Below are 17335 nucleotides of genomic sequence, written 5' to 3'. Positions count from 1 at the left end.
AGGCTTTGCTTTATGCCTTGCTGTGATGCTCTTGTCACTGCAGGGAGCGTGGGGTGGGGTGTAGTGAAGGGTATTTAGCTGGGATGGTGTGCCCTGCATGTGCCAGCCATGCTACTGCTGTGACCCCACCTGCTTCTCCTGTATGGAAACAGCAGCGTCGCTAGAGGTAGCCCTGCCTCCGGTGACGCACTGACAGCCCTCCACACGCATGCTTCTTCCTGGCAGTGATGAAGACGGGCGAGAGCGGCCTGACAGTCTTCCGCCTGCTGACGAAGGAGAACTGCTGGAAGTGGGTGCAGGCCAACGCGCGGCTTGTCTACAAGAACGGCAAGCCTGAGTACATCATTGTCACACAGAGACCTCTCGTGTAAGTGCCATCCAGGTTAGCCCAGGCTGGGATGGGGATAGGGCTGGCCTTTTCCATCACTGTGGACTCTGGGATGTCCCAGGCAGGGCAGGATGTTCAATTCATCATTGCTACTTTTAAAGGAGCAACCATAGGATACTGTGCTTTGAAGCTGCTCAGTCACATCCACCTCTGCAAGGCCAAGAGCAGTGCTGGAGAGCAGTGCCCTGCACCTCACATCCCTGCCCTGGTGTCCTGGGCACAGGTCCAGACTTGGCCTGGGGAGACTCATGGCTGCTCTCCAGCAGCTGTAGGGACAGGTAGGTGCAGGAACAGCAAGGACCTCAAATGTGGCTGCCATACAGCAGCAGTCCAACACCCCTGTCTTGAGGGGTGGCTGCAGCGTAGATGAATAGGGCAAAGGTGCGACTTCTGTCTGGCAGAGCTCTGTTATACTTTGCCTGTTAAGTATCCTTTTGGTTATGCTACTGATGTGTGTTTTTAGGTGTGCGTGTATATAAAAATGTGTATATGCATGTATATTTGTATGTAAATGCATATGTAAATGTATAAGTTTGTGGTTCTGCTCAGTACATGGATGCTGGTCATAGCAAAGGGGCTTTGGCTTGCAGGAATCACAATTATCCATTGTGCAGAAGCAGTTTGTGGCAGTGTTTGTGCAAATACAAGCCCCAGTCCCCTCTTCTTACCCTGCAGAGATGAAGAAGGACGAGAGCACCTTCGGAAACGGTCCATGCATCTTCCCTTTACCTTTGCTACAGGAGAGGCACTCTTATACCAAAGTGCTTACCCTCTCCTAGGCTTCCCTGACACTTTCCAGAGCAAAGGGAAAACGAGCAAGTCCAAGAAGACCTCCCACAGCCACAGAGGGCGCTCCCAGAAGGATGGCGTTGACCCCAGTTCTCTGCTGGGCACCATGATGCGACAGGACAAGGCGGTGTACATCTCCCATCCAGCTCCCGCACCTAACCACTCCTTCGGCAGCAGTTTTGTGGACCACCCTGAGGATGTGTCCTTGCTGGATGCAGGAGGAAATGCCTGGAGTATGGATGCTGCTCCAGGTTCTTCAAGCGGGCACAGCCTCAAAGAGGAACTGGTGGATTTGCAGCAGGAGGACCCTCTCTTGGCCACCCTGGACTCGCTCTCAATTAAGAGTGATGAGAGCTGTTCCAACAATGAGCTGTTCAGTGCGCTGGAGGACCTGGGGTTAAATGCTGAAGACCTGGAGCTCCTGCTGCTGGATGAGAAAATGGTGATGGTCAATATGGACCCTGACCACACCCCATCCCTGAACAACTGCCTCTCCAGCAATGAGATTCTCTCCTACATCCACACCACTCTGGTGAACAAGCATGAGGGAGGACAACAGGTCTGTCCCCTGCCAGGTGTGTCCCCAAGCCCGCATAGAGGCACCGCTACGTACCAGGCCCACATGGAGGACAAGGACTCTCAGTATGTGCCCCAGCAAGTGGTGCAGCCCAGCATTGTCCCAGGCCAGCCCCTTGCTCCACTGTGGGAACAGCCTCTCCACAGTATGCCAGGACAGCTGCCCCCGCTGCTGCCAGAGCTGGCTAAGGAGGAGGAAGAGCCGTCTCATGGCTCACAGTGGAGGCCAGCTGGGGAGGAGGGTCTGCTCCGCTTCCTCCAGCTGGCATGGGGCACCCCATGGGATAAGACACCTGGCTCACCCCCAGGAGCCCCCTGCCTGCAGCAGCCACCCAGGGCTCTGCAGCTGGAAGGTGACTTCCCAGCCATGCATCCCACTCCAGAGGATGCTCACCCGTCCTTTTCCCTGCCCAGCCAGTGCCAGGGCCGCATGAGACCACCCAGCCAGCCGAAAATGAATGGGTTGTGCAGCCACAGCCCTGACTCTGCTCCACACCTCCTTCCCAGCAGCAGCCCCAGTCCATGGCAGGACTATGTTTGCCCGCTCCTGGGGTCCCCAGGTCAGCCTGGTTTTTATGGCATCAGCCAAGAGTTGGTCTCCCAGCACCAGGGGTGCTTGAGTCCAGGGCCTGGCGTGCTGGCGGTACACTTTAACCTGAATGGATTATGCAGCATGGGAACTGTGGGCAGGGGCGGGTCCCAGGAAGAGATGGTTCCATGCTCCAGGTTTTCCCCCCCCTGCTCATATCAGCTTATTCCTGAGAAGCAGCCAAGCCCTGTTCCCTCCATGCCCCAGCACCCTTTTCTGAGCTTGTCTGCAGAGCACTTAAGGAGCATCAGCAGCCCATTGGAGACTCCCGTGAACTCCTATGGGACATATGCCTCCACGCTGAGCCAGGAGAGCAGGCACAGGGTAAGGGCTTCACTTGTGTGCTCAGCTTTTTCTGTGCTGGAATTTCCTGGGGGTCTCAGCACAGGGAGGCACACACTGCCTGGTCAGTAGACAGGAATCGCCTTGCTCTAGCTGGTGCATGGCCAGAAAGGAAGACTTTAGAGGCTTTTCTTTGCACCAAGAGTTGAAGAGCAAGAGAGCTGAGTGTGAGTTCTTCCCTTTAGAATGTGGCTGTCTCTGGGTCTCATTTCCATATAGTTTGTTTAATTGCCATCTGTACAGGGAGTAATTCCAGCTGTGTACTGGTAAGCTTTGAAGAGTGGTACAAAGCACATTGTGAGATGAAGATCTGCTGTATCATAGTGTCTTTCCCTTGTGGAAGTGTCCCCTGGCCTCTGCACAACCCCTATTGAGAGCCCATCTAGCTGCTGATAGCCCTCCAGCATTACAAGGCAAGGTCTGCAGCACTGGATTTGAGCCTCTGGGACTGGAGCCAACAGCCCAAACCAGGGCTGCTTGGAGAGGGCGCAGGGAGTGAAAGCTGCCTGGCCCTTTCCCCTCTCCCTGGTGCAGATGCCATGCATGTCTGTAAGGGCCATGAGCTTTCTGGGCTGGGGCTGACAGCATGGAGAGGTGGTCTAGGTCCTGGAGGAGCCCATCTCTGCAGTGATGCTTCCCTAGCCTGTGGCACCACCAGTCAGGGTGAGATGTCTAGGGTGGGTCTGGCCTGCCTTCCTGCTTATCCAGTTGTGCCCTGGTGAGTACTGTCCTCAAGCCATCTTGTTCCTTGCTGCCAGACATCTTTTGCTACTGGAAGGGTGTCCTGCTGTCTCACAGGGATCTCTGTGTTAACCTCTGCAGCCAGCAGAAGCTGTCAAAGCATCTTCCACTTCTTCCTGAAGGCCATACCTTGCACTTTGTGTCCTCCCATTCTCCATCTCCTCCAACTCAATATGCCACACACCTTCTAGCTCTGTTGAAGAGCTTGACTCTGGTCCTGCCTAGGGATTTGGGAGCTTGTAGGACCAGTGAAGAACATCCCCAACACCTCTCTAGAGCTCAGTGGCCACCTCACATGACTGGAGTGTTTTTTGGCTTTGGCTTGCCAGGTGGAGTGCAGTAAGGGTATAAGACCTGTGTGTTTGCTTCAGAGGCAGTCCAGGTGCTTGTGATATGCAGATAGGTTTCATGAGTGAGCTGTAGGGCTGTGATACCTGGTCAGGCTCTGCAGAGGTCAATTAGCAGGTCAACAGGTGAAAATTAGTGCTAGCCGAGGAGGTTGGATGCCACTTGTCCTCTATGTGCTTTCAGCCTCTTGTCAATGAAGTGATGGGTTGGCATTTGTGAGGGAGGACCTGGGGGAAGGTGTGGGGACATGCATGAGGTCTCTGCTAAGCCCCTGTACCACCAGGAGTGGTAGGCTAGGAGCAGACCTGCTCCCCCTTATGCCAGCCTCCTCTGAGCACCAGCACAATCAGAACTAGTAAAATGCTGCAAAATGCCTCAATGCTCTGTTTTCTCTCTCTTCTTCTAGCCTGAAAGCAGCTGTGTTTTACCCAGTGCTTCCATGGGACTCCCTGGAGACTGCCCAGTGCTGGCGGGGAGGCCAGCTCCCTCCAGCCAGCTGCAGCCCCAGACAGAAGTGCTGCCAGATCACCCTCATGCCTCCAGCAGTGACTTCTGTCTCTAGGAGAGAAAGACCCAACAGGACAAAGCAGGACAATTCCCTGGGAAAGGAGCTGCCTTCAAGTTGCAGATAACAAACCTTCCCCCTGCCATGATCTTGATGTTGGTTGCTTTGGTTGGGCTGGGTTTTCTTGTCTTTTTTTTTTTTTTAAGTTGTTTTTTTATCAACTTCTCCACCACCCTGCCCTGCTGAGGCTCCATGTGCCCATCCCATGGAGGTGTCCCTGGCCTGGAGAGGGTGGTAGCCAGCAGTGGGGCTGGAGGGCAGGCTTCACCAGGGCATGGGAGCAAGCTGGGCTGCAATGCGGGTCAGCTGGCACGTGCAGCCTCGTCTTTATCTTATGGTGTCCAAGAGTTGTGTGGCGCTCAGTCAGGTGGAGGATCTCAGAGCATGTTTGTCACTTGCTGTCTCTCATTCTGCCTGCCTGACCTCCTTGCTCTTGTTTCCCTGGTGGGGCAAGTGGCTGCCCATCCTGCCAGCATATCTTACTGAGAGCAAACTTTGAAATGCTTGGGCCTTTGGTGGTTGCTGCTGTCTTTTACATGGTGTTTGGAAACTAACTGTGGCTCTGGAAAGAAAGTAAAAGGATTGCTCTCTATCAGCAGCCAGGCTGCTGCGTTGAAGGTGTGACGTTTGTGTGGCAAATCCCGCGCTTTGCCAAGAAGCCAGAGAGCGAGCTGTCCATCACACCAGTCTTTCCAGTTCTGCTGTTAACAGAGTGCATTTTTTGGTGTGTTTTGCCAGGCTTTTGAAAACCCAGGCTGCTTCCACAGCTGTCAGTTGGCTCTCGTGATTTGGTAGTCCCCAACAGTGTCTATGGAAGGCAGCCCTTGCCCCGAAGGACAGGCGGGTTTCTGATAGCTAGTATCCTCCAGCTTCACCAAAGCTTTGCAATTACATGCATGATCCAACACAGATGCAAGACTTGTGTGTCCAAAAAAAAAACAAAACAAAAAACCAAAACCACCAGAGGTCAGCTGGGTCAGTTTTCATGTCTGGTATTAAATTTCCTGCCATTGGAGCCAGGCACCTGTGGCTGTGGCCACGTTGTACAGATATTGCCTGCTTCATAAAGAAAGTGAACCCTGACTTGTGTTCTTGTGTTGCACTGGTTGGTCCTTCCCCACTACCAGGTTTCCCCGTGTCCCAGGTGTTCCCATTTGTTAGGATCCAGTTTAGACCTCCTGTAAAAAACACCCTGGGTTTTGCTGTGCTATATAGGACGTGCCCAGGTTGGCTAATAAACAGTTTTTCTTTTGGGTGATGGGGCCTGAAGTACCTGAACAGGCAGCAAAGGTCATTCTCAAACAGTAGGAGCAGTCTGGCATATAAGCCATACCTTGCATCTGTGCCTAAAAAGATTGCAGATAAGTAGTGGAGCTGCCTAACCTAAGGAGATGATTTTAGATTTACTGTAAAAAAAAAAAAAAAAAAATCGGTAAGGCAAAGAAAATAAGCATAATGATACTTAACATTAAGTACGGATAGAGTGATATTTTCCCACAGAAATAAATACAGCCCATACACATGTATATAATGAGTTGATGATTTATTTTTATGCCACTCCAGTGGAGGGGGAAAAAAAACCCATCTTACTTTTCCAAAGTAGCATGCTATGGAATGGGACAAGGAGGCTGTTCCAAAGTTTGGAATTACAGTAACCCTTTAAGAAACCTGACAACGCAGCATCCCTCCTCCTGTGCGTCCAGCTTTGGTTTCATGTGAAGTTTCTATCCTTTTCCTTTCAATAAACGATTTTGGACCTCAGCCCCTGACATCTCCCTTGCTGGTTGTGTGTCTCTTCCCCGTCTCAAGCATGCCAAGGTTTGGCTGGCTGCAGCATTGGAGCCCGAGTCCTGCTGCTGGTGACCCAGGACAGCAGCCACATGTGAGGGATGCAGGCAGGGCTCACCCCTGCGTGATGGAGGCGGTTGCAAGCTGTGCAGTCGAGGTGGTTAAGAGACTTTCTTCTGTGCGTTTTCCTGCACCAGAGGAAGGCAGAGCCCCTCAAAGGCTCCCAGAAAGGAGCTTTCTCAGCTTGTACCTGCTTTTCCTTGTTCCTGTGAGTGTCCTCAGGCCATCTAGTGGAGAGAGGCCAGCTTGGGGACCTTTGTCCATTGCCTCGGTGAAGGGCTGAGGTTTACAGGGCTGGAGAAGGGGGCAACTGAGCTTCCATGTGAGTTTGGGGTGCAGTCTGCCTTGGGTACTAGGCTCTGGTTCCTGCTAGCCTGTAAGAAGCCCTCTGTTCAGGGACATCCAAGCTGCTGCTAGGTGATGCTCAGCCCCAGAGAAGAAAATTTCCTCTGTGTGTGATTGCTCTTGGTTCTGTATTGTTGTCCCCTCCAATGCTGGGGTCTGCCATGTGTAGGACATAGCCTGGAAGAACTAAAGGTGAAGCCATCATTGAGATGGCGGGCAGCCACCCTATCCCAGGAGCACCTGCAGCCTTTGGGATGCCAGGCACACATCACCCATCTTCCAGCTCCTGCCATGGATGTCCCTGCAGCCCCACAAGTACCTGGAGGTCACTTTCCAAAGTGCTGGAGACATTGGTGGGCTGGGTAGGGCTGGACTGTGCAGTGGGCACAGCTGCTGCCTGTCTGGTTCATGAGCATTATCCCTTTATCGCGGGAGCATCTTTGGCCAGCTCCAGTGGGTGACACCACCTGGTCTTCAAGGTGGGTTGTGGATTTGTACACCCTGGTGATGGGGCATTTCAGAGGGCTGATGGGATATCCTGGAGGTTGATTGTGACTCCTCTCTAGAGAAAGCTTCGTGTGCCCATTCTGTCCTTTGGGAATCAACAGGCATGTGGGAAGAGGCAATAGGGTGGGATGGTGAACCCCAGTCTCTCAAAAGAAACAAGCAGGTTAAAAGCAGCTGGCAACCTGAATATTTAAATCTCAGTAGGTTTGGAGACCTAGGAATCAACTGAATCTCTGATCTGGTGATCTGAATTGTCTAATGATTTTAAAGGAATGGGGGGAAAAAGCAAATATTCTGCCGATATTTAGAAAGAATCAGGTGGGATAACTGGAGCCCAGCAGGTCAGGTGAGTTTATATGGACCGAGGCACGTTCTCCAGAAGGGAAGTCTGTTGTTCCAAAGTGAAAAGGTTGTTCCTATTATTCAGTTTGATCTTTATGTGAAATAAAATTTGGGTGGTTTGGGGGTTTTTTTATTATTATTTAAAAAAAAAATCAGAAATAATTTTGAAATTAACTGAGAAATATGATGGAGAAGGGTGAGCATGTGGTTACGACAGACTTCTGCGAGAGCTTTTTGGTCATCCTGCATGACCACAAGATTTAAGAAGGTATCTGCAATATGAATATGCAGAACCAGAAGCTTCCTCGTGGCTGGGCCAGGAAAGCTCTTTCATACAAGAGTTTAAATGTGAGCTTAGCTCAGGTTTGGGCTAAAAGTGCAAAGTTTTCTATGAAATCAGTTGTACAGCCCTATATATATAAAATAATATCTAGAGATATATAAATATAAAATTATATACCTATAAAAGGTCTGTATAAGATAAAATTACTTTTAAGACAAACTAGCTGATACTTTTCCCCTGTGTTGTTTTTTCAATCTGGAAATTAGAAAAAACACAGGGTTTTTTTTCTGAATATTAAATCTTAAAACATTCCTACTTCCTCCTGGCACCTGCTTTTCCATAACATAATAAGGCAGTATCATAACATTTCTCAAGTTTGACAGAGACATGCTGGGACAATTAGGTCTTTTACACTTTGTGCCCTGTTCTGGTTTTTCTCCCTTTCCCTTCCTAAGGAACAGGCTGCAGGATAGCATCACATGCACTGATGGGGATGGAGGGACAGCCACTCTCAGCACTGCGGCACGGGCACCACAGCAACCTTGTGGCTGCAGGTCACTGACTTCCAACAGCCCATTGAATCCCAGGTGTTGAGAACAACCTGACTGCTAGCCAATGTCCTCCTTGAGCCAGGTCCTGGATGTGCAGGTAATCATACCATCACCAAATACCCTGACTGGTTTCTCCTTTTCCTTGCTACTTGTCTCCACAGCCCCAGGAGCTCCCCAGCAGCCAAAGGGACCTAAGGAGGACTGCACTCCTCCTGGCTTTGTCACCAGGGTGCTGTGCTTGGCCACAGTATCAAGTTGTCTGGTGCTGTGTTTCTGTGAGGTCTATGGAGCAAAAGCCATAATCTCTGCAGCAGGAGGTGCCCTGCAGCAGGTGCCCCCTGCTCTTCAAGGAGGCTGGCACATCCATAATTCATGGCCATCCTCACATCAGCTGCTGCTTATCCTCCCCTGGGCAATGACTTGCAATGCACTGGACCAGCCCGAGGAGCCCGGCTGAAGCAAAACCTCCTGTGTGAGCTGCAGCAAAGGAAAAGTCACCGTTTGGCATCCAGGCATCTGCAGCCTGCCCTGAGCCACAATGGTAGAAAAGGGGAGTCAAGCAGATGTGCTGTTGCACTCTTGTTCACATGCCTGGGGTGAGCGCTGTCTCATGGGATGCACTCACCCTGGGAGAGCTGGATGAGCCCGAGGAAAGTGTGAGAAAAGAGTATGGAGAGATTTGGGGTTGCTTGTGTAGCTCTGGGCTTGGCTCTGTCTGGGAAAGGGCAGGAAGAGCTGTGGTGCATCCTCACAGCAGGGTTAAGATGTGTTTGGGAAGCCTTCCTCTGGCTGTACTGGGGAGAGGGAAGTCCTACAACTGGCACTCAGCTCTGCCTACACCTTCCTTGTCTGCACCCTCCATGCACTCTGCTCTGCCTCCATGCCCAGGGCCTACTGTCAACTCTGCCGTGTGGTTGTGGGCAGCCAAAATTACATGACTTAAGCGTGGATCCAAGAGAACCAATTGTTAGTTAAGTTAATGTTTGTATAGTCCAAGCAAAGGCTTATTTCAGTCCAGTTATCGTCCAGTTGAGTGCCTCGCAGGCACTGATGAGATACAGCCTGCTCATGTGTGGTGATGGGGGTCGGCAGTTAAGAAGGGCTGAGCCCAGGTGAGCCCTGTGCCCTCTCAAGGAACAGCCCCTGATGTCCCCTCACCTGTAACAGGGGATGCAGCTGACTTGGGAGTGATGGTGAGAGCGTTGGGGTGTAACTGGGGAAGGAGAAGATTTAGCACTTCTAACAGCATGCATGCAGGGGAAGAGAAGAGCAAAGGGGATTATTTTTTTTTCTCCTCTGCATCTTTCTCTTTTACCTTTGTGCCCACCATTTTCCCAAGCTGCAGCAAATGTCAGCCAGGGCAGGGATCTGTGAGTAGCAGCCTGCAGCAAAAGGAGGTTCTGGGCTCGAGCCAGCTGGGAGAGGTAGCGTCTGATGCTGCCTGCAACCACAAGGCTGAAAACACTGGTCCCCAGGCAGCATTGTGGAGGCCTGGAGCAGATGTCTCCCAGGGCCCCAGGGCAGTGGAGAGCAAGGTAAATATTTCTATAAAAGCTCAGCCTGGTGTTTGCCCACACCACCTACGTGCACCATCCATTATACATGGGGGCTGGAGCCATGGGCAGTAGAGCAGAACACTTTCTGATGGTTCATGCATTAAATAGAGATGAAGGAGGATGCATTCATTCACGCCTGGCCCATGTCCTCTTCGCTGACTGCAGCTCAATGTCAGAGCCGTGCCAAGCTCACACAGCAGGCAAGAGGAGAGCCACGGACCGGTGCTGCGTATGCTGACTTGGGATACCTGGGACAGTGGGTGTAAAGTTGACTAGTGTGTTCCTGGGAAACGGCTGAGACACCTTTCACTTCAATTTAAGTAATTAAAAAACAAAAGGCACAACTTAGATGAAGTATAAAGTCTCTTCTAATGCACAGGCACTTCAGCACATCTGGAATGTGCAGTGCTTTGTACCCAATACTGAATTGAGTGGCCAGCCATGTACACAACCTTCTGTGCCCACAAGTTTCACATACGATAGGCTTTGAATACCAGTCATCTGCCCAAAGAAATACATTTGTGTATTGTCTTTATAGGTCCAAAGACTTTCCAAGCCCGGCTGCTAATATAAAGAATGATGGAACACATCAGCCATCATCCTGGTAGGAATGACCAGCTCACGACTAGATGGCTACTTTTGAACTATGGGATGATGATGATTATTATTATTATTATTATTATCATTATTATTATTTCCTGGATGTAGAAAAGTTGGATTTGGATGGTCTGAAACTTCTCATGTTGTTTGATAAATACGTGTGTCACAAAAAATAATCTCGAAGCTAACGTGAAGTCTTTCTAAAGGAAATGTTTTCAATTCCCTTGTTTAATTGTTTCATACTGAAACTTACTTGACAGGTTTTCTTGACGGGTTTTAGAAAGCTACAGTCAAAACCCAGCACTGTGTTTAACCTCCAGGGAAATGTTTCTTTTCAGCCTAGAGCACATTAGCTTTCGTTTTATATTTCTTACCTTCTGCAAAGTTTGAGGAGACTTTAATTTAGGTGGGCAGGAGGAACACATACATGGGAGTAGAGGTGCCTGGGGACCAGCAGCGGTGTGTCTGAGACAGGCAAGGACCGAAGCTGCTGACATATCTGTAACCAAAGATGGCAAGAGGATGAAGTAATCCTCTCCTGCACCAGTCGTGCTGGACACCAGCACAGTGCTAGTAGACTGGGGAAGGCAGAGAAAGAGCATGCATCCTTTTCCAGCATAGATTTACAGATGAGCTCTGTCAGTTGGTCTTGCTTGGCTGATGTGTGGCCATGATAGGGTGGTTCCCCAGGAATGCAGGGCTTGGCTTCTACAGAGTCACCCCTTTTTCTTAGGGAGCTGAGAGGGGCTGCATCACTTTGCTGATTTGTGCCCTCACAGTATCACTGAGGTCATGTCTGTTGGATCCCTTCTCCTGAGACTTTGCTGTTTCAGGACCAAACAGAATTAGTTTGTTTATGCTAAACAAACTAGTATCCACCAGTGTTGGAGTCACCCATGCCTGGTTACTTTAATGCTGTTTCTTGGCTATAACCATGTATTGCTGTCCTCACCCCTTCTCCTGTCCTGTGGGCAGCCTGTTGTTGTTCTGCAACTGTGGGAAGCTCCTGCCTTTGCTAACAGATATGCTGCTGTTATGTTGCTGACATGTCTCCTAGATGTCTTTCCACTGAGCGGAGGTGTTCTAGAGCTGTTTGGTGCTGTGGTGTCCCATGTCTGCTTTGAATTCCCTGCTCCCCCCTGCCCCAAAATGTGGTTAATTCCCCTTTTCCTGGCCAAATGTCAGCAGTGGTTGTTAAACCTTCAAACACATCTGAGAGGATTTCCAAACTGAGCAGGTGGACCAAGTGTCAACCTTGCGCAGTCCTCTTCATTGGTGCTGGGCTCCAGCCCCAGCTGTTCCAGCCATCTCTAGTGATTATTGGCTCTCTGAGGGAGGAAATGGCTCTTGCGAGCTTGCCTGAGAACAATTTGCATCTCTTCACTTTCTGCCCTTTCACAAGATAGTTCATGCCAGAAGAACCCTTGGCTTGAGTGTGAAATAGCATTAGTGTTAAAAATCCCAGCCCAAGCTGATGGTGGCTTGGCTACACAAAAAAAAGGGAACTGCAGCTCTTGAGGGAGAAGAAAATCCATTTGCACATTGGCCCTCTGCAAAATCAATAGCTGGAATTACTTTGCAGAAAGCAGAACCCAGCAGTCAAGGATGTAGCAAACAATCAATGCAATGTCTGCACACAAAGTGGAGGAGCTCAGAGGTGGGTTGAGCTCTACATCAACCCAAGGGACAGAAGTGACACTGAACCTGTCATCCCTGCTGCTGTTGAGGCCAGCACAGTGCATAGTGTCTTTGGAAGATCCTTGCTTTTGCTCAGATCTTCTTGCCTTCCTGTGGGGTCAGTGGGTAAAGTTATTTGAGCTCACTTGTGGAGCATAACAGACATGTTGGGCTGGACTCTCCTGAGGTGCTCTCTGAGTTGCAGTGATCCCATGTGGTTCAGTTCATCCCCAAAGGGAGATCAGCTTCATTTTGCCAGGTCAACTTTACCTTTGAATAGGAGCCTCTGCAGAATCAGGCGTTTCCTCTCCTGCCCCTGGAGAAGGAGAGTTTATGAGTTTGATCCTGGCATTTACAGGTTTGATCCTGTCCTTCAAGTATTTGCCTGCAATTAATTTCGGAGTGTTTTCCCAAGGTATCCATATGCCTGCCAGCACTTGACTTGGGGATCTTTTTCCTAGTGCAGAAAAGGAGCTGTCCCAGGAGCGTGGTGGGGTATGATGGTGCAGAGGGACTGGGCAGCCTCTGGCAGCCAGGCAGCCATGTATGGAGAGGGGCCCTCCAGAGGCTGCTTGCAAAGCACTTCCCATGGGGCATGGCACCCAAGGGGAGAGCAGGAGGAGGGCGGCAGGGGGAGAGCTCAGCCCCCTCTTTCCACTTGGCAGGAATAAAGTTCCTGCTGTGAAGGAGACTTTGAAGAAAGGTGGAAGGGACACTAGGCAAGACTGTGGCAAGCTGGGAAAGGAACAAGCCAAGCATTATACGTGCTGGCTGTGCCCCTGTGGAGGTAATCTCGTAGTTATTTTAGACCCAGCTGGGAAGCAGCTCTGATCCCAGCTTTTGCAATATCCTGCCAAGCCCATGCTCCAAATCTGCTCTTGCTGGCTCTGAGCAAGGCAGACCATGTGGTGAGAAGCTGCCAGTGTCAGTCAAGGTGAAAGACCTTTGCACTGATCCATGCTGTTGGTTGTGCATTTTGTGCCTTGCTGCCCATCTCAGAGCTCCTGGGAAGAGGCTGTGGGACCTTGGCCTTGGGTAATCTCGTAGTTATTTTAGACCCAGCTGGGAAGCAGCTCTGATCCCAGCTTTTGCAATATCCTGCCAAGCCCATGCTCCAAATCTGCTCTTGCTGGCTCTGAGCAAGGCAGACCATGTGGTGAGAAGCTGCCAGTGTCAGTCAAGGTGAAAGACCTTTGCACTGATCCATGCTGTTGGTTGTGCATTTTGTGCCTTGCTGCCCATCTCAGAGCTCCTGGGAAGAGGCTGTGGGACCTTGTCCTTGGTTTTTTTTTTTTTTTTTTTTTTTTCATGAGATGGGGATTCAAAGACAAAAATGGAGCAGTTGGATCTACACCTTCTGGTGCTGAGGTGTTCCTTGCTCCCCCAAACCATCCTGCACAAACACGGGAGCTCCCTCTCATGGGTGGTGCTTCTTACCAGGATTGACAGCAAAAACAGACAGCATTTTAGGGCTTTCTTGTGCTAATAACACATGTGGTGGAGCTGGTTCACTTTCTAAACCTGTGCAAACACAAGTAGAATCCAATCCCCTTGTCTCTGTGTGTTTCACTAAGTTCCTTCACACACAAGCTGTTCAGATGGGTCTATCATCACTAAAGAAATGCAGACTGGGTGGCATTCGGACACCTTCTGCTTGCTTTAGATCTGTGTCCTGGAAATCCATAGGAAAGGTGCAAAGAAGCTCAAATCTCGGTTCATCAGCAGTGATGGCTGCTCGTTCAGCAGTATTTCTGTACCATCATGTCTGGAGTAAATTACAAACTTGCGGTGGGATTTCATAGTTAGGGATCATATCTCCTGGGCATGCTCACTACTTGCTCAAAGCATGCTTTGGGGGGTTCAACCTCACTGACTTCCTCAGCAATGCTCCTCGAGCAGCAAGACCAGGTTGAATCAACTGCAACAGCTGCTGGTCCTCAGATCCCACAAGGACTTGAATCCTTGCCCAGTTTCAACTGGAGCATGTTTTGATTTGATGGGTTCTCAGAGCTGGATCAAGAAGCACTTTCTGAAGTTTGGTTTTCTTCTTTGTTTTCAGGATGAAAAAGCAAAACTCAGCTGGTTTGGGGGGAAAGGGGAGGATGGGAATAACTTGGTTTAAAGCAAGCTTTGCCTTCCTAGCCAAGTTGTTTAAGCAGAGTAAGTCTCTACATCCCTTGAAATACATTAAGTGTGTCTCCAGGGGCCATCGTGGAGACCCAGCACTGTAAAAATGCAGATTTCAGGGAAAGCCTTATGCACCATGACAGTTTAAAGTACCCCCGAAGGGTGTCCGCTCAGGCAGAAGCACACTTTATTTGAAGCATATTATGAATGAGACAGGAGAACAATTTGTTTGCTGGAGATGGGCAGGGGATCAATTAAGCAGAGCAGAGGGCACAGAGCAAGTCAATTTGCAAAAGAGCAAAACAGAGAGGAGGTGGCTACATCCTGTCTGGCTTCCAGGGTGTCATCCTGCTCTCTGCTGAGATGGGGTTGAGGTGCTGGGCTTCAGGATCCTGAGTGTCTGTGGCTTGTGGCATCCCTGGATGCATGCGGAGACTTGCCTACCCTGAGATAGGGGCTCACCCTTTTGTGGTGAGGCCACCAAGCAGTGGGCACCCTTCCAAGGGCATTGGGGCATCCCCTTGTCTCTGTTCTTCCTCCTGGTTATCCTGATCATTGGGGCTGGGGGGTATTTCTCAGTGTGTTTTGACAGATGCTGTGCTGTAAGTCGGCTGCTACAATCCAGGACCTGCTCTCCACGTGGTAATAGCTCATTAGGGCATACCGCTATCTGCATGTAAATACTGGGAAACTGAACCCTGTTAATCTATGGAGAAGGAAAAAGGAATGGTGCAAATCCATTTGTGGTTTTGTGGTCAAGGAGGGAAGCTGGCTGCATGGGAATTTAATTTATCTTCTTTTTCAGGGGAAGGGACTTTCCTTTGCTAAGGTAGAAGGTAAAGTGCTTAGAAATACAAAGTTTTATTGGATTCCAAAACCATACTTTTTAAAATAGGAAGTATCTGAAATTTTTTCCAAAGCCTATCTGAAAGCAAGATGATGGTCTTTCACTCCAGCTGCTTAAAGCTCATTGGGTGTGCATGTTTTTCTGCTGATTCTCAAGAAGAAATGGGATCTGTGCGAGTTAACAGTGTCATAACTTCAAGTGTGACCTCAAGGACCAAATGCATCCTTCTGAATTTCGAGAAACAATAAATCCAGTTGAGTGCTCACAAGTTAATCATAATGTAAGAATAGATGGAAAAACATTTCACTGTCCAGTGGATGGTGTGCAACCTAGAATGTCCTAGGATATCTCTGTATCTGGGCAATGTGGAACCACTGCTCAGTCAGGGACAGCTGACCCCAACTGAGCAAAGGGATACTTCATACCATATGATGTCGTGCTCAGCAATAAAAAGGTTAGGGAAAGGAGGAGGAAGGAAGGACATTCGAGTTCATCTTCCAAAGCAACCATTATGCTAAGGCCCTGCATCCCAAGTGGTGGCTGGATATCTGCCTGCCGTTGGGAAGTAGGAATTGAATTCCTTTTTGCTTTGCTTGTACATGCAGCTTTTGTTTCCCCTGTGAAGCTGTTATTACTGCAATCCACGAGTCTTCTCACCATCCTATTTTCTCCCCATCTTGTGAAAGAGGGGAGAGAGCAAAAGACTGGACAGGTGTTTGGCTGCTGGCAGGGTTCAACCCACCACACCCAGGTTCTCCACTTGGTTTGATGTCTTGGTGTTGTCTCCCATGGAGGGACTGTGTGACTTAGTTTCCTTAGAAATGTAGTATCTGTTGCTGAGCCTGTTGTTTTGCATGAGTGAAATTCATGATGGTTTAGTAGTGGACAGATACAGCTGGACTCGATGATCTTAAAGGTCTTTTCCAACCAAATGATTCTGTGATTCTATGGCTTAAGAAATGCTTTCTGTGTGCTGAGGAAATGATGTCATTAGGAACCATAGAGCTACCAGTGTGAACCAGGGAAAATTATGGCTTTCAAACAGTCCTACTCCATGTTACTGACTCTGTGAGCCATTGAAGCTGCCTTAGCTCTTATGAGCCACTCACTTCAGGGATCTACTTCCTGGGATTTGAGCTGACAATCTGCCTGTAGGAACCCAGCCTACAAGGGGTCTGTCTGGGCAGCACAGGGTTTGCTCTTCATTTCATCCAGATGTTATTCCCCCTCTTCTTAAGGACAGGACTTGCTTTGGTGCAAACTGGACTAGAACAGACCTAGAGCAATAAGCATGGAATAGGCTGATGAAGGTATCTTGTCCCATAATTAATAATTACAGCCGATGTCATCTGCTGTCTGGTTAAATGAGGCATGTTGTGAGGCCTGGTGCCGCTGCTTGCAGAGTGCCTTGTGCAGTTGCTAAGACTGGCTCCTTATTAGCTTATTAGTCCTAGCCTCTGTGTTTACTGCATTGATGCAAGTTCAGCTCTCTGGTGAGCTCAGAGCTGTATGAATGTGGCATACTGCCATCCCATGTCATTCAGTGCAGACTCTGTAATAAGTACAGCTGCTTTTTATCTTTAAGGAATGGTCCAGGGGAAACTGAGGGCTTCATTCAGCATGAGAAGGGCCCTCAGTTTCCTCCTGTGGCACCAGCCTCTAGCAAGAAATTGCTCACAATTTTGGGAAAGCCTGTGGGGCTTTCTTAGAAAGACAGCTGTTCCCACTCCATGGGAGCTCAGGTCCCCTTGCAGATCCCTCCATCAGTGTGATAACATAGCCATCATGTTATGCTTTAGTCTACATTTGGTTTGGGTACACTAAGATTTCAGTCCCTAAAACTGCTGTCACTCCCAGTGGCTGAGCATCCCCAGCCCCATTAACTGGCTGTGAGCTGGCAGCTGGAGGGGTTTTAACCCTTGGTCTCCTGGTCTGTACCAGGATCTCTGTGGTCAGCACTTACAAATTTTCCAACCATCTATTTAATACGTACCTTCAAAATGCCTCTGCTGAGTGAGCCAAAGCCTCCTTCAGAAGTAATAAGAGAGAAACCTGCTGATAACCTTCCAGGGTCCTTGGCTTTTCCCACGAGCTTCCCTTCCCTTCCCTTCCGTACTAGTCCCTGAAAGCAGCAATCTAGGCACTTCAGCTCAGTCCTGAAATGCAAACAGCACAGCAGCTCTAGCAACAGCCTTTCCTCTGTGTAAGTAAACTGGCTATCACTTAACGAGCCACAGCACTTAACGAACTGTGACATGGGCAGGTCTCGGTCTATACTAAACCCTGGGCAAACAGCTGCCAGAGGTAATTACAA

At 49.6% G+C, this 17335-nt stretch overlaps 1 protein-coding gene across 1 annotated transcript in view; it reads left to right on the top strand.

The window, feature by feature from the left end:
* LOC104122544 (aryl hydrocarbon receptor) overlaps positions 1-4335 on the top strand; it is a 51196-nt gene extending 46861 nt beyond the window's left edge. Inside the window, exons 10-12 of the mRNA XM_035890251.1 lie at positions 226-367; positions 1064-2666; positions 4180-4335. Coding sequence (XP_035746144.1) covers positions 226-367; positions 1064-2666; positions 4180-4335 — 1901 coding nt within the window. The remainder of the gene's footprint in view (positions 1-225; positions 368-1063; positions 2667-4179) is intronic.
* Positions 4336-17335: the final 13000 nt, after the last annotated feature.

The sequence above is a fragment of the Egretta garzetta genome, unplaced genomic scaffold, assembly GCF_000687185.1.
Source record: "Egretta garzetta isolate BGI_Z169 unplaced genomic scaffold, ASM68718v1 scaffold732, whole genome shotgun sequence".
Lineage (NCBI taxonomy): Eukaryota > Metazoa > Chordata > Aves > Pelecaniformes > Ardeidae > Egretta > Egretta garzetta.
Note: the sequence above shows the minus strand (reverse complement) of the source record. Positions and strands in the feature narration are given on the sequence as shown.